Source organism: Hyperolius riggenbachi, chromosome 1 (genome assembly GCF_040937935.1).
Source record: "Hyperolius riggenbachi isolate aHypRig1 chromosome 1, aHypRig1.pri, whole genome shotgun sequence".
Classification (NCBI taxonomy): domain Eukaryota; kingdom Metazoa; phylum Chordata; class Amphibia; order Anura; family Hyperoliidae; genus Hyperolius; species Hyperolius riggenbachi.
This window is the reverse complement of record NC_090646.1, coordinates 259,009,735-259,029,203: the sequence shown is the minus strand read 5'-3', so window position 1 is coordinate 259,029,203 and position 19,469 is coordinate 259,009,735. Positions and strand designations below refer to the sequence as shown.

At 41.8% G+C, this 19,469-nt stretch overlaps 1 protein-coding gene across 9 annotated transcripts in view; it reads right to left on the bottom strand.

The window, feature by feature from the left end:
• Positions 1–2,866: 2,866 nt before the first annotated feature.
• The window catches only part of SLC4A4 (solute carrier family 4 member 4), a 403,790-nt gene continuing 387,187 nt past the window's right edge, over positions 2,867–19,469 (bottom strand). For 6 of the 9 annotated variants that reach the window (XM_068233367.1, XM_068233376.1, XM_068233372.1 and 3 more), the window contains 2 exons: positions 18,886–18,962; positions 2,867–9,150 (listed from right to left, as the gene is read on the bottom strand). In XM_068233367.1, coding sequence (XP_068089468.1) covers positions 9,045–9,150; positions 18,886–18,962 — 183 coding nt within the window. In that variant the 3' untranslated portion in view covers positions 2,867–9,044. The remainder of the gene's footprint in view (positions 9,151–18,885; positions 18,963–19,469) is intronic. The other 3 variants (XM_068233358.1, XM_068233361.1, XM_068233388.1) reach the window with 1 other exon arrangement.

Sequence of the window (19,469 nt, the reverse complement as noted above, 5' to 3'; positions counted from 1 at the left end):
CAGAAAGATTGAACCAATATACCATACACTATTTTCTATTTGATTTTTTTCTCAACTGTAAAACATTTATTTTTGATTTCTTATACAATCATTTTTATCGGAAAGACAGGAAAACAAATGATTTTAATTGTATCAAGTGGGGCAATCTTAGGTTATTGCTTTGCTTATTATAAAAAGCAGTATGTTACTTTAGCATGTTTTTCAGTTACTGCAAATTTCTATGACTTAACTCTCCCCAGCCAGAAACCAGTCTAGTCTGACTCTTCTCCAAACTATTCAAGACTAAAGATGTTTTGCCTGGTGTTCTGCCTTCAGTACATACCACAACTGTGCCTTCCCTTTTGTGATCAACAGCAGAGCAGCAGTATTTGCATCAATCAGATCTCTACACCTGAGATTTTTATTTTCTTTTATCCTACAAGATTGTCAGCTTATACATTTAACGTGCCAAAACAGAAAGCCAGCAATGACACTGCCAGCCCTTGATACCAGTGGAGAGGGCCAGTACTTTGATGGCTTATCCAGGGCTCCTGTAGAGTGCAGTCAATATCCAATAATGACACGGATTTTTGTGAAGAAATGTTTTGTGCAAAAATGTCTGCAAAAGGATATTTCTAATTTGACCATCCTGTTAATCAAGAAAACAACCACACATTTGTCAACGCAGTGGCGTACTAACCACGAAGCGCAGGGGACCAGGCACTCCGGGTGACAAAACCCCTTCACATACCAGAAGAGGGAAGTCAGATTTTGAATGCAGCGACAGCAGCTGCTCCTCTTCCTCCTGCAGGCTGTGGACCAGCTCCGCTCAGACGCCATCACCCCTGGCTGGCCCCACCTTCACTCATAACGTCACAAACGTCCTGACTACCAATAACTAGCTGCCTGTTGGTCAGGTGGACTGCTGGCAGCCGGAAGCAGTGTGTGGACGGTCAGGTCACAGATGTAACAGCGAGCAGTCCTCCTCTGTCAAGCTCACTGTGTGTGTACAGTCGCACTGGCTGGGCACAGTGTGCAGCATGCTGTTTGCGTGACATGCCGCTGTTCCCTGTCATGCACAATGCAAACAGAGTGCAATAGTGGGTGTGGCCAAGCTTGTTTGGCTGAAGAGCCAAGAGGGGGAGACCTGGGGCTAGAGGAGAGAAAACGCTACTGCAACTGCACACATGCTGCTGTCCTGGGAACTCAGAGTAAGGAGTGTGAAATGAATATTCATCATTTCAGACTGGGGCTGCAAGGCTGGCATGAGGGGGCTGCGCTTGGGCTGGCATCATGGCTATCATTGCACCAATCTCCAGTTGTGGCTAAATAATTCCAGATATGTACTTGTGCTCTGGACTGGATTTCCATAGACAGCAAATTACCTTCAGCGTCATTTTGCCTGTGTTTTGGGAAAAAAACTGGCGCCCACTATCTGTTACACTGCAGTTAGCTCCGCCCACATCTGTTCATGGCGACACTGTGCCTTTGGGGGAGGGGATTGCCTATAAATAATCAGCACCGATTGTCAAAGACCCTTGGTACGCCACTGTGTCACCGTACAAGAGAACACTCTAAATAAAATCAAACTGTTAAGATGGCCATATTTCTCTTGATATAGCACCAAATTGACCATTGGCTAGATCTCTCTGTAATCGGAAAGGGATCTTTTGCCTCCCCACACACTGCAGACAGATTTGCAGTAGATTTCAGTAAGTCAGAGAAGTGGTCACATGACTGCCTATCTTTAAAGCCACATTGCCATGAATATAATAATGTTTTAAACCAATATTTATCTATTGGGGAAGGTGGATTGTTTTCCCCATTAATTATGCTTTAACTAATATAATGTAAGAAATATGAACAAGCTTTTAAGAAAGTTTAGGAATTTATGTTTGTGCTATCTTAATAGCCTGCCATTTTCTTTATCCTCTAAATGGATCTGTATTTTAGTCAGCTAAATTGCAGGTCAAGTGTTCCTTTCTTCCAAGCATCATTTTCTTCTCTTAGCTGCCAACTCCCTTGAACGCTCATAAGGTAAATCACCTTTCCTTATTATTTTTGTTTTTAACTCAGTTTTATCATTATCTGGGCACCTCTTCCAATTTGCAAAATAGACCAGGTGCAAATAAAAAAAAGTAAAAGAGTAACATCAACTACATCTAGTATGTTATGCACTAAAAATGGCTCTCAGGATGTAGGAAAAGCTCCCCTTGTGGCATACCTGTACACAGCAAGTCTAATGGTACAGTATCTATGGTTCCATAGACAGAGGTGTAACTACAAATCATAGCCCCTTCCTCCCACATAACTTTGCTGGGGCCACTAACAAATCCTAGCTATCCTACCATGCCCCAGGGTGATTCTTACAGCCTACAGATTCATCTGCCAGAGGTCATTTAACAAATGTAGCCAATCATGACCTGCCGACATAGAAAAAGGGAGGCCATGAAAGCACCTAATCTGGAGAATGGGGTGGATTCCTGTATAAGAGACAGGGTAAGACAAAGGGCTCCCCACAGCTCTGGGCTCACCTGTGGTCACAGGGACTGCTTCTCTGTAGTTTCACCTCTGTCCAAAGAAACAAGTATCCCAAAGACACAGCTTAAATCAACGGCGCAACTTCTGCAGTTTCTGAAACAAGCAATGATTGCAAGGCAGCTCTTTGTTAACAGTTATTACAATAACGCATTCACAATGAATGCGCTCTGATTTTTTCAAAAGGCAATCCCTGATTTTGCTGCATTTTTCCTGCATTTCCACTAAGGCTAACATAGAGAAAATCGCAAAACACAGCAAAATAGTATTGTAATTGTAAACATCAGCAGTTCAGCAGATAGATGAGTCAGCATATGCATACATTAATAAACACTAAAAAAACAACAGATCCATAAAGTTACTTTATTTTCAATATACATTTAATTTTGAAAAATATAAATGCTAAAATATCTTCATTCTTTTGATTCCATAAAAGTCACAATAGAAAGCTTCATAAAATTGTAAAACACTATTCTGTCATTATCATTATTCCTCATTGTTACTGGAAAAAAAAATCACTACAGTCTCTGCTGCTTTCTTCATATGCTCCATGTTTGATCGTATTTCATTACGTACAAAAATCGTATGTCTAACAAAGGACATATAGGCCATTAAAAGTTCCACAAGAGTATGAAAGTGCAGTTCAAGCCACTCCCTCTTTCCACCCCTTCTATCCAACAATAATACAGTGACTACATACATAAGCCATGTGCACGGCTGTAAAGTAGAACAGCTATGTGTTAACACTATGTCAGTAATGTAGGTCTGGGACAAACATAAGTGCATACTAACGGTTCTGAAAGCAAAAAAAGATGTCAGAATAGCAATCCTCTATGCAATGCAGTCATTCCTATATTCACTGAAAGGTGCAAATCATATTCACTGCCATTGAAAAACTGCAAACAAATGGAGTGCTGAGACTATGTGGATATTCCACAGACAACAGTAGATTAAGTCCTGCTATGGCAATGAGCACAATTTGAACATTTATATGTGAACATGTTGGAAACTTTAAAGTCATTACAGCCAAAATGAAATAAATATACAATACTTGTGATTCAAAATTTTAACTTTCAAGAGGATAGCTTTGCAGTATTAAATAAGTCATAAATACAGAGTTTGAATTAAAAAAAATGTTATGCAAAATAATTTTCTATTATAGAAAAATAAAAGTAGAAAGGGCAGATTCTGGGAATGGGTACAGGCTAGCTGAGCATTGCTTCTGCTTCAGGCTGTATTCATGGTTTAGAGAGGGTGCTATTATCTTCATTGATGCCTATGGAGCAGCACTACTGTGCAGTAGACTGCTATTGGGCTCTTTTCCCCATAGCAGAAGACAGCTGCTGGATCAGACTTGTTGCTATCCAGCTGCTTTATTCTGAGCAGGAAAGTACAGCTGTCTACCCTCTAGGACAGCCACAACACCGTGCTCTCTGAACCCTAAGGCCCTGTTTACAGTGGTCAGTTGCATTGCAACTCTGCCTGTCAACTCGCTGCCCCATACTATGCTATAGGCCTGTTCACAGTAATGGACCACGTTATTCTTACTCGCTGCATGCAGGCTTCAAATTAAAGTCTATGGCCAGTTTCCATTGCAGTTCACAGTCATTATAATACGTGAGGTATGCAACTGACCACTGTGAACCTAGCCTAAGGTTGAATTCACAGTGCATTGGATAATGCACATGTTATGAGTGTGAATTGCAATGGAGACAGGACTCAGACTAATACAAAGCCTGCATACAGCAAGTTAGAATAACACATTGAAAAGTATGCTAACACAACAGTAACCCAATGTATGCAGTGCATTAGGCTGGATTCACAGTGGACAGTTGTAAAATGCACAAGTTAAAATGATGGTGAACTGCAATGGAGACTGGTCATAGACTTAAATGCAAAGCCTGCATGCAGCAAGTTAGAATAATGCGATCCATTACTGTGAACAGGTCCATAGAATAGTATGGGCAGTAAGATGACATGCAGAATTTTTCTGCAACGCAACTGAGCACTGTGAACCTAGCCTTGCGGTATTGCATTCTGACCAAACTCAACGCAATGGCCGCACTGTGAGCATCACATTGCTTTTGAATTGCAATGTGACGTTCTGCATTACAATGCAGCTGTTACAATGGACCGAAGTCTACACTGTGACTTTGGCCTTAATGTTGTCAAGATCAAATATGGATAACTGTGCATGCTCACTCTTCAGAGCAGGGAAGACATCATGAATTATGTAACATTAATTTGGGGGGGGGTCAAGCTGTCAATCCTTAGCTTAGGGACCACATAGTAATTCTAAATAAAGGTAATTGGAGTTGAACCAAGTTAGAGAACTACTAACCTAGAGTGGGTAAGTGATTAGCAAGCCCCTTAATAACTAGTAAGATGCCCAACAACAACATGTAGGGTAAGTTGTCATGACTGTTGTTATAAGCAGAGTTGCTCATGTGTAGCAGAACTCCCCAAGGAACATGTAAGCAGCCTGATCAGGAGAAGGTTCTGTAAGGCTCCGATTTGCTGGGTATGGTCATGTATGGCTTATGTTTCCTGTGCAGGCTAAAGTAGACAGTGATCACAACATATTAGAGTCATATTATTTTATCATTTGGTCAAACAGATCACACGCTTCTCCATGATTTCTGCTACACACAAGCTGCTCTAGTAGTTGACCAAAAATGTCATGTTCCGTAAAGCACAGAAAATAACCATGGTAATATGCCTAAAGTGCTGTAATTATAAAGCAGGGTGAGGTGCCTTCACCTTCACTGCTGCAGCTCAAAATCAAACAGTGAATAGTGTTTCCATTTACACAATTTGAACAAGGCGTCTTACATAGAGGTGCAATCCTTGTACAGAAATTCAGAATCTGAAGGAAAGAAAGACGTACAGCATTGTCCCATACCTACCTAAGAACTAGTTAACGTCCAGCTTTTAGCTGGCATTGCTCCTCAGTGTCAGATAATACATTATTCGATCAATCAGCAGTTATTTTCAAGTACAAGAAACATTTTAATAGTGGAAGACTTGGATATAAAAACAACAAATAAAATGTTAGTGTCCCTGTTCAGTTTTTTGTGTGTGATACAGAAAAGGAGAGCTGAGGCTGGGTTCACATTATGTAGTACCATATTGCACAAGTGCTCTCTACCACTGGCAGCATCTGTTTCACAGTCCACTGCCAATCCAGAGTGCAGGAGTGCAAATCATCAAGTCAATGGCAACACTATCTACTGTCTGGGTAAATGCGAGCCAGGTCAGATCTTTCTGCAATGGACTGCAACTGACTTGAACACAATTGGTCAGTATGAATAGGCCTATGGGAAATCATTACAGTCCTGGACACAACCATTTTGAATCTGCTTCCTAGTCTGTCAAGGGCAGCAGACATAGGGCAGGATGCACTGCACTACACAGGGAGCACACTGCAATTTTACCATTACTAATACTGGGGGAGCACCATGCGTTAACCCTTTATGCACATTACTGCAGTGTAGTGCACCAGGCCCATAGTGTGCTCTGCACCTCACAAATATTTTACGCTTTGGCAGTAAAATGAGTTGTGTTTGAAGGGTTTATTTTAATGTCAATATTAAAGGTCCGATGTAGTAAGATTCTCTAGGGTTGGTGAATAATGTAGACGTTTAGTGATTCAGTAATTTGTTATTAGTTGGCAAACGTTGGAGAATGTTACTAGTTGGCAAACGTTCTCAGCCTCCCATAAAAGTCTCCAGCAAGGGCTGCTAAAGGTTAAGTGAATTAGCAGCCATAGAATTGCAGGCATGTGCAGCACCTACAATGAGAATTTTCTGCAATAACTCTAGCACACATTGCATTCAGTACAGATATTTCTCACTACAGGTGCCTGCAAGGAACAGGTAACTAAATGATTTCCTGAACGCATTTCACTAGCATGTAACCAGTTCTTACTATGTTTAGCAATGGCCAGGAAAAATAAAGAACTTTTGCTATCTAATAGTGGACAATTTAAGAAAAAAAAAATGCAGGATCAATTAAATTCTCCTGTGCCTCTAGCCTTGTATAATATTCTATAGGAATAAGAACATTTTGTATTTCATAGATTTATATTAGATGATGACCCCCTCTGGGTTTCTACCAATCAGAAGAAACAGACATTAGTTATATCTTGGTGATTGGTAGCTTTCTTCCAATAGAGGAAAAAGCAAGTGTGAGACTTGGAAATCCATTTAAATTTTGGAAATTTTAATTGCGTCTGCTAAGATTGCCCCAGAATTCACTGATGTCTGTCATCCCGGTAGAGGTGTCTCTTTCCACTCTTCCTCCCCACTTGTCTGCATGTGCTGCCAACATAGATAAATAGCAGAGAACACTTGCTAGACAGCAGGAGACAGGAGACTTCAGATTAGGTGTTTTTGTGGCTACACTTGTTATAGGTGTGAAGATCAGAATGGCCTCACTTGTTTTATGACTCTTGTAAGATGCGCCCCAAGGCTGTGGAGGACACCAAGGGGAGGCAAGGGAAGGGGTGTGAACTTTGGGAGCCCCATCAAAGCTTCACTGGGGGACCCCATGAATTGTAGTTATGCCACTGCTAGAAAGGGAGTTTACACAGATGCACAATGAAGATGTTTGTCATGTGCTGATTTAAACCTGTTTCCAATGAAACTTAAGAAAAATAAGATATTTCTGCCTTACATTTTCTTTCGTGCTTAATGCAACGTGTAATCCACATGGGAAAGAGTTTGAAAAGACAGGTACAGTGAAAACTTGAGCAAAGTTTAGCGGCTGCCCACAGGAACCAATTAGAATCATTGTTTCACTCAGTAACTAGAACCTGATTAGGGCATCTGGGCATTTGGACCACTCTAAACAGGAAGTGTTGAAAATATCAGCTGTTCTATATGCAAATAGAAGGCAAAGCTCTCAGAGAGTCGGGAAGCATATCACATATACTCCTTGCAAGCTAGATTAAACAATAAGTGACCCCAATGTCAGGCAGGTGTTCTTAGAAAACAGCCATATTGATGTCCAATTACACAGCATACTATGGACAGTGCAGAGGGCTAAAGTGGTTTATGCTGTTACAGTCTCATGAGTTTGTACAAGAATTCACAGTACAGATCTCCTTTCTGTTTGACACGCATAAAAACTGTGTAGATACATTTTAAAGGAAAACTAAACCAAGAGGAATAGGGAGGCTGTCATTTTTCATTCTTTAAAAAAATAGTCAGTTGCCTGGCTGTACTGCTGATCTTTTCACTTTAGAAGAATTCGAGTCACATGCTTGGAACAAGCATGCAGCCAATGAAGGCGGAGTCACAGCACCTGATTTCAATGCTTATTCTAAGTCTGTCTTTTAGAAAGAATTCATGGAAGTGAATCACCACAACAGTCAGGCAAGTAGCGTTTTGAGGAAAAAAGGAGTAAGCAGTGATGTCTTCCATATTCCTATCAGTTTATGTTTCCTTTAACTAATTCACAAGTTAGAGAAATTGCATGAATATCAAACAACAATAACCTCTTTTTCAAAAAAAAAAATAAATCAACATTTCTAGGTATTAATTGATCCCTGTTACCAGTCAATATGATTAATTATTGCCTAGGTACTTCTATGATACATCTTACACCACATAAAATAATGGATTATAAGTTAACCCCACCTCCCTCATGACATCATTAAAAAAATTCATCTACCTCTGAAATTACATTGTTGATCTTTTTTAGTATACATCATACAAAACATATTTCAGATTTCGCCTAACTTTATAGATTTGCATCATAATATAAATCATGTAGTGTACAACATTCATACAGAAAAAAAGCCCAGTTTCTACAAATAAGAGGTAGAACTACTTCAAACTATATGTTTCCTGCTGCAGGAAAAAATTCATTTTTTTACAGTAATTAAAAAAGTTAAAAAAAATTAACAATATATAAGTGAAGGTTAGGCCCCATAATTTAAAGACGAGCTAAGATATGTTAAATACTCTTCTTTAGTAAATATATAGCCTATTTAAAAGCAAGATGCATAGCACAGGGGCTTATTACCTTATGGCAATTGGTTCTTCATTAATGATGCATTAGCAGCCAAGTACCAGTTTATCATTTCTTACAGGTTTAATACTTCAGTTCTACACTGTCAAGGAACAAGTACTGTCAGCAACCCTAAGATTTGGAGTGAACGCGCCGCCCGTTCTGCATTATATTGCATAGTTGCTTCGTCAAGAAGGAAAGTGTTTCATTGAAGAATGATGCATATGAGAATTTCACCAGGCATCTGACTTGTGCGATAAACAGAGTACGGTTTTGTCGGGGGGACATAGTGAAAAGGCAAGAATGACTTTTTTGACCAGAAATCAGCAGGACTAGGACACCCTTCTGGACACATAATTCACAGTGGAAGCACTCCAGCCAACAAAAGCCATTTACAAAATGATGCCATCAACGAGCAGTATCACAGAATGTCCCATGTGAACGGAGTGTAGATTTTAATTTTTGGCTAGCGATGACACAGGGGCACAAGAAGATGCATGAAGTGGTTCATGGGTTCACAATGTTGTCTCTGTTCCCCGACTTCTCCAGAAATAAGTATCGTCATCTGGCTCAAGCTCTATTCTAATTTGAGGCACGAGTCGTATGGGAGTACTTGGTGGGCTACAAAGGAAAAGCCATAGTTTAGTCTATCAAGCCATTGCATAACATTTTATTATCAAGGTGTTAAAAATGGCAATATTAGCATACAGTTGTACTCAGTTTACAACTTCTAAATGAACCATAATTAAGAAGTTTCCAGACATACTATATGATTACTCTGAGAGAGAGCTCTGGGACAGGAGCAGAAAAATTATCATGGCAGGCACCCCCCTTCCTGCATCAGGACTTGACAGAGACTCAGCTGTCACACCAGGGAGCACTGAGGAAGAAAGGGTTGTTTGACCTCTGTACTCGACAGAGGGAGCAATCTTGGCAATACCGATGTAAAGTATAGGCAAAGTATGTTAGTTGGTGCTGCTCCTTTAAAAGCCACTCTGGGTGGTGAAGATATCTGTAAAGGACAAGGAGGCAAAAGGAAGGGGAGGGGGAGAGCACACTCTAAAGACAATTTGAGAAAACTGGTTAGCCAACCGTGGAATAATCTCACCTGAGATTCTTGCCGATTAGTCCATATGGGTTGATCGGCTGAAGAAGAGCTTTTGTCCCACTCAGAACCAGGGACCAGGTCTTTCTAGCGATCTTCCTCCACAAGATGTACTGGCACATATTCTCCTTCGTGCACTGAACTTCAGTCCTTGATCAGATGTATTTCCACTCCTCGCAAATGCTATCTACCACTATAGGCAGTATGCATAGGAGTGTCTGCAAAGAGGTGTCTTGGATGTGCAGGAGGAACCAAGTTTGTGTCTAGATTACTCCATGCAGCTCTGTATGCTTTACACTTGTAAGCCACAGGCTGCATGAGCTCATAGAGCCAGGAGCTGGCTCAATTTGTGTGAGGGGTAATAGCTGGGAGAAACGCCACTCTGCTCTGCGTGTCTCACACAAGCAAGCAGCAGGCAGCTGGAGGGAGGTTTGTCAGCTGACAAGCAGGTGCATGGTAGAAAGGATAAAAGGCAGCTGCCGTGTAGTGTAGTTAAAAGTATTTATTCTAATAAACAGCGACGTGTTTCCGAGAGCTCAACTCTCTTTTATCAGGCATTAGCCCGGTTCTGAGTGGGACAAAAGCTCTTCAGCCGACCAACCCATATGGGCTAATCGGCAAGAATCTCAGGTGAGATTATTCCACGGTTGGCTAACCAGATTTCTCAAATTGTCTATTGAGTGCGCTCTCCCCTCCCCTTCCTTTTCCCCCCTTGTCCTTTATAGACCACCAGGGAGCACTGTTATATTTACCTAGTCCACATCCACGCTGTATCAGATTTCTTGTTACTCCAGGTTTCTGCGTGCTCCATGCTGACATTGGTTCCCAATGCATCAGGAGCCTCTGGAGGGAAGCATAGAGCATGCATATGCCTGTGGGAAGAAGAGACCAGAGACATCGTGGACTAGGTAAATATAACAGTGTTCCCTGTGCTTACTCCACAGTATTGGGGGCGAGATGTAGGTGAAACAGCTGAGTCTCTGTCCAGCCATGATGCAGGAAGGGGGGCGCCTGCCATGATAATTTTCTGCTCCTGTTAGAGAGCTCTCTCTGAGCAGCCTCATAGAACTGTATGGGCAGTGAGCTGACATGCAAATTTATTCTGCAATGCAACTGAGTACTGTGAACTAGCTGAAGGTTGTAAAATGTGGAATATCGTTTCACATTTAGGCTAGATTCACAGTGGTCAATTGCATATCACATGCCTTAAAATGTGTGTGAACTGCAATGGAGAGTGGACATAGACTTTAATTCAAAGTCTGCATGCAGCAATTTAGAATAAGGCGATCTGTTACTGTGAACAGGCCCATAGAATTGTATGGGCAGTAAGTTGACATGCAGAATTTTTCTGCAACGCAACTGAGCACTGTGAACCTAGCCTAAAAGTTTATCTTTCCATAGCAAGTTTTATACTTGTATTTGAGGATTGGATGCCTTCTTTTTGCAAAGTATCCACAGTTGTAATTAGAAGGTTAAAGTGTACCCAGGCAACATGCGATAAACATGTGTATGTACAGTGCAAAATATATTAATGACCAGGCTGTTTTGATTTCTTTATTTTGCTGCCTGAAAGAGTCCATTCTCAGGCATGCAAGTGACAGCTTCTATCTTGGCGGTACCTTGTCAGAAATATACTGTAGTAAGTGTCACGGATAAGCAAACTACAGCCATAACAATTTTTTCTGGCAGAATATAGCTTCTGAGGGCAGGGGAGAGACAGAAAAATGTTAATAGTTCATGTATTTAACTCTGGGACACTTAATAGACTGCCATTGAGCAAAGACAATAAAACATTCAATCTACTTTGTAAATGTTTAAATATAAAATAAAGTCATGGGGTATCTAAAAAAAATGTCATTTTTAGGAGTAGGAGGGTAAATACAATTATTTATTTCATGAGTTTATTTTAACTTTGGGTTCACTTTAAGAACAAGATATTTTGATCTAGCCTTCCTCTGAATCAAGGTAAAGAGATGCTCAAGAGAGTGAAATTGAGGGAGACTTTTCTTGTTTGTTTGTTTTTACCTAGCTAGCTACGTAACTGACTATTTCTCACAGATACTACACAGTTATACAACACACCATGCTTTCACTTTTCTCCTCAGTTACCTGTACTGCAGAATAAAAAGTGACAGGAGAATGGCAAATTGACTCTCATGTTGAAGATACAAACAAGAATGATCCACAAACAGTGAGTTTCATTACATTTGGCAGCAGCTGGCCCATCTATGCATCTGGTGCTGAACAATCAGCCAGCTTTTTAGCAAGCAACAGCAAACATCAGGCTGCTTCCCTGCTTAGCTGGACAGATGGAGAGAAATGGCTAAAACAGTATAACGGCAATAGTCTTTGTCAACTTTTTAATTTTATTTGATGTTTAAAAGTAAACTTAGGCCCGGATGGAAAACTGATCCGTGTAAAAACGGACCCATTCTGTTAGCAGGCGATCAATGTGACGCATCTGTCTATTTGGAAAAATCATTTGCAGTCCTTGCAATGGAACAGCCTGAACCGATGCGTTCAAACAGACCAATATGAATATATCCATTGGTTAACATTGGATCCATTTGCATCCGATATCGTCCGTTTCATTGTGGTCCACTAAACCAGTGGCGTCACTAGGGAGGTGCGGTAGGTACGAGCCGCACCAAATGTCACCAGTAGAGGGGGTGACACCAAGCTTCAGACTAAGGAACAGTGGTTTGTGGCTATGTAATTATATATCAGGCTATTGCCCAACTCCACTCTCCTCTGTAGGCCCTATTCAGCTTTTACCCATGTGGTTTTCAAAGCCTATAGCAACATTGTGATCAAATTCAAACCTATCACATAAATACAAATAAAATATCATCACTTCTTGTGTAGTCTTTGTTTTGTACTTTTAGGGTAATGTGGCAATTTATAATAGTATAACCTATCAAATCTTCCCATAAATGAACAGAAAGGGATTTAATTTGTTTTCAGTCTTTTTACGAGGCTGTTCCATATTTCTTGTCCTCAGCATGTACACTGACCATCAATTATATTTCTCTACACTGACCTACATACAGCATTTAAACACATACGTACAGAGTAATCCATTTCCAATTAACCCACTAGCTGTAGCAAGTATTTAATGCTAGCATGGTGATTTTATAATCCTATTTATTAACATTTTTTGGTGGATTATGTCCCTACTATTTGACTGATATTTATTTTGATTAACCATGCTATGCCACAGAAACATTTTAGGATACAGCCTTTTTATTTTATAAAGAACCTGTCCAAAACAAGTCATACCATTATCCCATATATACACTGTACATAAAGTAAATGTCATGCTGCTTTCTAATGTAATACAGATACCCTGCTGTCACCATGAATTCCATTAGGCACCAGGTCTATCACTATTAAGACCTGGTGCCTAATGGAATTCATGGTGACAGCAGGGTATCTGATGTCACTGCAGCTGTTACATAGTTACTATGTAATAACTATGTAACTATGTAACAGCTGCAGTGACATCAGATACCCTGCTGTCACCATGAATTCCATTAGGCACCAGGTCTTAATAGTGATAGTACTGTGCTGCCACATGTTCATTGATCAGACTGGCAGGAATTGTAGTCTGTCTTCCTACTGCAGCCTACTCTAACAACTGGAGTGATTCGTGTGCATGAAAAAAGGGCGCCAGGAAAAAGGGCTCCGGCTGCATTACGAAATGGAGCCAGTGAATAACGAAATCTCAATATTGATAAACAATGTTACCGAAATTGGTTAACGATAAATACAGTTTGAAACAAAAAAGAGCCAGAAGTTGATAGCGAAAATTTATTAATAGGGCAGTTTCCAACCTAAATTGCACCCAGAGCGAGGGTGTAAAAATTGCACCCCACCCCTTGGAGCCTGGTATAGGTGCCCGCAGTATAGGTTAGCCAGGTCTAGATGTCCCCAGTATAGTTACCCAGCTATAGCCCCCCACCAGTATAGACAGCCAGGCATAGATGCCCCCAGTATAGATTAGCTAGGTAGGTGCCTCCAGTATAGGGTAGCCTGTATAGTTGCCACCAGTATAGGTTAGATAGGTAGGTGCCCCGAGAATAGGTTAGATAGGCAGGTGCCCCAAGTATAGGTTAGATAGGTAGGTGCCTGTAGTATAGGGTAGCCCGAATAGTTGCCACCAGTATAGGTTAAATAGGTAGGTGCCCCGAGAATAGGTTAGATAGGCAGGTGCCCCTAGTATAGGTTACATAGGTAGGTGGCCTGAGTAGGTTAGATAGGTAGGTGCTTCCAGTATAGGGTAGACAGGTAGGTTCCCCCAGTATAGGTTAGATACGTAGGTGCCCCGAGTATAGGTTAGATAGGTAGGTAGGTGCCCCGGGTATAGGTTATTTAGGTAGGTGCCCCAAATATAGGTTAGATAGGTAGGTCCTCCCAGTAAATGTTAGATAGGTAGATGCCCCAAGTATAGATTAGATAGGTAGGTGCCCTGAGTATAGATTAGATAGGTAGGTGCCTTTGGCATAGGCACAGCAGCAGGGGGAGCAGGCATAGCATATAGACAACTTACCTTCCGCGATCCCCTGCAGCCTCTGTCTCCTTCCTGTCCCAGGCATCTGTCGCATTTGTAACAGCGCCCCATGTGTTGACATGCGGTCACGTCATCACATGGAGGTGCTGTTACCAATGCGATGGACACCTTGGAAAGGAAAAGAGAAGAGAGGCTGTGTGCATTCAGGGATCGTGGCAGGTGAGTTGTAACTACAATGCCCGCTCTCGTTGCCGCCGCGCCCACCCTCCCTACCACTCAATCCAGCACTCCAGGCGACTGCACTATTTGCATGTCCATAGAAACGGGGCTGCATATTCATGTTAGAAATAGGAACGTAATTAAACAATACAGCTTAACCCAACCCTAGTCTCACACAGAACCCTCCCCTGGTGGTGCCTAAAATTAACCACTCCCCTGGTGGTGCCTAACCCTAACCACCCCCCAGTGGTGCCTAACCCTAACCTCCCCCAGTGATGCCTAACCCTAACCACCCCCTGGTGGTGCCTAACCCTAACCACCCCCTCGTGTTGCCTAACTCTAACCGCCCCCAGGGTGTTGCCTAACCCTAACCACTCCCCTGGTGATGCCTATCCCTAACCACTCACCCTACAAACACCCTTTTATACATAGAAATGATAATATCTTTGATAACATAAAATATGTACATACAAAACAAAATATGACAAAAACGATAACGTTGCAAGCTTCTAAAAGATAACATACTTCAAAAACTTTAATGTTCTAATGTTGTTAAAGATATTTATCGGGTGCCCTTTTTTCTGCTTTTTATGCCGTATCAACGATAATTGCATTAGAGTCTATGGCAGCGCCCTTTTCGCCCACTAGCCGCTGGCACCCTTTTTCCTGCTAGCGGTGATTCTAAGACTAAAAAATAGTTCTACTTCTTTTTTCATTTGTAATGCAGCTTCTGGATGGTTCAAAAAAAGTGTTAAAACAGCTCTGTTATGTTCACCAGATTAGAAGAACTCTGCATGCATGACTGTCTCCATCTGTGTTTACTCTTTAGAACCCTGAAAGCAATTCTGTATAGAGGAAAGAGCACACATTCTTTGTGCTTACAGTATGGCTGATAAGTGTTAAAGGGACTCCGAGCTCAGCCAAAAAATGAAAGTTGTACTCACCTGGGGCTTTCTCCAGCCAAGTGCTGGTCGGGAGGTCCCACGACGGCGTCCTGGCTCCTCTCCATGTCCCCGCTCCGGAATGGCTGACCGGCCGCAGCCCGGGCGACACTCGGCCGAGTGTCGGGCTGCTCCTTCCGCCTATGACGCGGCTGACGTCACACGCCGGCCACCTCGCGTCATCACGGCGGCCGGCATGGCAGTACTGCGCATGTGCGTTTAAAGCGCGCATGCGCCGTACTGCCACGCCGGCCGCCGTGATGACGTGAGGCGGCCGGCGAGTGACGTCAGCCGTGTCATACGCGGAAGGAGCAGCCCGACACTGGGCCGAGTGTCGCCCAGGCTGTGGCCGGTCAGCCATTCCAGAGCGGGGACTTGGAGAGGAGCCAGGACGCCGTCGTGGGACCTCCCGACCAGCACTGGGCTAGAGAAAGCCCCAGGTGAGTACAACTTTCATTTTTTGCCTGAGCTCGGAGTCCCTTTAAGTGAGCAAGAGAAGGAACTGAACATCAATCTGCCATATCCTCCTCCTTTTCTCTTGTCCAATCTGTATCATGGACTAGGATGTTGCAAGCCTCATGATTTACTGCAAGACAAAATCCCAGGATCTTTTACTGTATGTGGTGCTATTTCCAGTCTCCAGAAGCAGATTATTTGGTTGCATCTCAAGTATCTTGAAAAACATCCCCTTGCCTAACCTACTGTGTTCCTAACACCTAAACTTATCATAAAAGTAGCCATAGACTATGCGGTTTAGACATTAAATTCAATAAAAACACTGAATCCAACAAAAGCCTATTAACCCTTTCAGTACCAGCAGGCTCTGGCTTTTTTTTTTTTTTGCTTCATTCTGTGCTTACTGTGAGTGGCTCACAGTGATAACAAGATCAGATGTCTATTAGACAGCTGAGTGAGCGAACTGTGGCAGTGAAGAAGAGTCAGGAACAGCGGGAGCGATGGAACCACGCAGCTACAGTAATTGAAGACTACTCCCTGGCAGGAATAATAGGCAGTAAACCGGGTGTAAATTTCAATTACCTCGGCCAGAAACCATGAGACGTGGTCCCAGTCAGACTAGGTATGATTGATGCCAGGAATAATGTGAATTATAATAATACCTGACATATTGCTAATTGTATCTTGTTTTGTATTTTTTTTTTTTTTACATTTAACTCCACTACTTGCATTCTGTTTGCCTAGCGTAAAGAGAACCCGAGGTGAGTTCAAAGAATCCAATAGGACACAGAAACTGGTTCTGCATATAATCACCAGCCTCTGTGTCTGTACAGTGTCCGCCCCCCCCCCCCCCCCCCCCATGCTGTCTCCCATAAAAAAAACCTGCCATGCTAGCGACATGCAGCTTGTCACTAGCTGGCTGTTTACCTAAAAAAAACCTGCCATGCTAGCGACATGCAGCTTGTCACTAGCTGGCTGTTTACCTGGATGCTGTCTGTCACCGCCGATCCCCCGTCTCCAATATATCGCGGCTCCCTGCCTGTGTCCCTTCCCTCCCGAAGGTAAGCCGATTGGAGGACGCTTACAGAGGCGGGGAGGGAAGGGATGGAGGCGGGGAGCCGCGATATAGAGAAGGCGGGGGAGTGGCGGTGACAGACAGCATTCAGGTAAACAGCCAGCTAGCGACAAGCTGCAAGTCGCTAGCAAGGTGGATTTTTTTATGGGAGACAGCAGAGCACAGGGGGGGCCTGGGGGGACACGGTACAGACACAGAGGCTGTGCATTGTATGCAGAACCAGCCTCTGTGTCCTAATAGGATTCTTCAAACCCACCTCAGGTTCTCTTTAAAGTGTACCTGAGGCGATAGGTGACATGATGAGATAAATATGTGTATGAACATTGAACAGTGCAAAACATATTAATAACCAGGCTGTTTTACATGTTTTATTTTGCTGACTGAAAGAGTTACTTTCCAGGCATGCAAGTGACAGCTTCTGTCTTGTCGGTAGCTTGTCAGGAATATAGTAAACATGATAAACACTGACTGCAAATTACATCCATAAAAGTTTTCCTGGTAGAATATAACTTCTGAGGGCAGAGAGAGATAAAATACATGAACTATTGACCTTTTTCTAACTCTAGGATACTTAATAGGCTGCCACTGATTAGAGACAGTAACAAATTCAACCTACTTTATACTGTAAATGTTTAGATATAAAAGAAAACCATGGGAAACTTAAAAAAGTAATTTTTAGGAGTAGGAGGATAATTATAATTGATAATCTCATCAGTTTATTTTCACCTTAGGTTCACTTTAACACTCATTATATTTTTTGTTCTTATGTCCTACCCCTAGCTCAAACCCTCCGGCTTCTCTCTCTCTCACAAGCCTTAGCCCATTACTAACAACAACCAATTCCCTCAATTAATTATAAGTTAAACCAAATCTTTCCCTTTGACTTGACAAAGTCCTAACGCCAACCTCAACCTTGCCCAAGAGCCTAATTTTAAATCTTTAAAGGAGCCCTGAGCAGATGCCATGGGTATGCATATAAGCATACCCACGGCTATTACGTTAAGAGGAGACACTTACTAGCCCCTTAGGAAAGCGCTCCTGCTCCCTGGCTGGCTGCTATGCATTGCATGTGATCAGCGAGTCACGCTGTGAAACCAGTAAGTCTGCGCATGCGCAGAGACGATGTGTAGGCTTCCTTTTCTGGGGTCGCAGCCAGCACGGGAGCAGGAGTGCTTACCTAAGGGGCCGGTAAATGTCTCCTCTTAAACTTTTAGACGTGAGTATGCTTATATGCATACCCATGGCATCTGCTCAGGTTCCCTTTAAATGTTCCCTAACCTACTGGCAAAACTACAATCAACCCTAACCTATCCTGATAATTATACCTAACCCTAACTGTAAGTCCTACCTGTTAGCCACTAGCCTGATACTAACATAAAGCAAACGCCTAAAACTATCTTCTCTGGAAAATAACTTACCTTGTCTTCCTAAACCCTGACACAAATTATACCTACCTATCTCAATTAGAGATGGTCAATGAGAAGCACTTTTGGAACCTGCATGCAGCTTGGGATTTGGTTGGTCAAACATACTTCCTGCCAATTTGGATTGGCCCATATCTAAGTCGCTACAATTTACATAAAATTTACATGCATGTCAGAATAATTAGCATCTCACTGACCATCTCTAAACAGGATGAAGGCCCCTAATAATTGGCTCTTCTTGAACAGTGTCTAAATGACCACTTGTTAGATCTAACTGCTTTGTTCAATGTTTTTATCTTTGTTTCAAGCATGGACTTGCAAAGCATTCTGGGACTTTGTTATTTTGGTCAATATGCCATGTTAGTGATGAACGCTATCCTTCCTACTGACTGCTGCATTTTGACATTTAGAACTTCTGTAAATATTTCCTTATGTGACACGTTGAGGTCCTTCACGTGAACTAAACCCTACTGAACAGTCCATGCTTCCTTTATTACTTTTCAAATATTTGTTTCATCAGCTATACAATATTACCAAAGCTGTAAATATGCAGATGCCTTTGCAACTAATATCAGAAAGTATAATGATTTAAACCCTGCCTGTTCACAATAGTACAGAAGCCTCACCTTGGCGTGTGTGGGTGAAGAAACGGGATTCTTTCAGCATGTCGTGTGTCGTTCAAGGAATGTAAATGGCTTTTCTCCTATGTAGGTTGAGGTAAATACAAATGCAAGTTAATAATCACAGAATAAATAAATGCAATCTAAATGAAATGAGAACTAATACGTCAAACACGGTGATAAAATAGTATGCAGCATATTTGAATTAATAAATGCTGGTTGTATGAGTATGAAATATATTAACATAAATGTAAGCATGAAAACATTGTCACACAATGTTAAAGTTAGTACACCCTTCACTTCGACTGTATAAAAACATTAAAGGATCTTCCACTTTTTGATAATCTGTATTTGGCTATGTCTTACTCAAAGGATGGCCTCCCAATAATGGACACATAGGGCTAGATCTAGTTCACTTTTTCTCCTATGTTTTCTCCTAGGAGGTAATTTTCATTGTCTGTTTAAAATAACTTTTCAGCTCTCTGCAATCTAAAAAGTACAAAAAGTTAGGCAAAAAAAGTACTGTCAAAATTATTCTGAGTATTTTCTTGCTAACAATTAACAATCTAACAATTACCACATATTTTTTC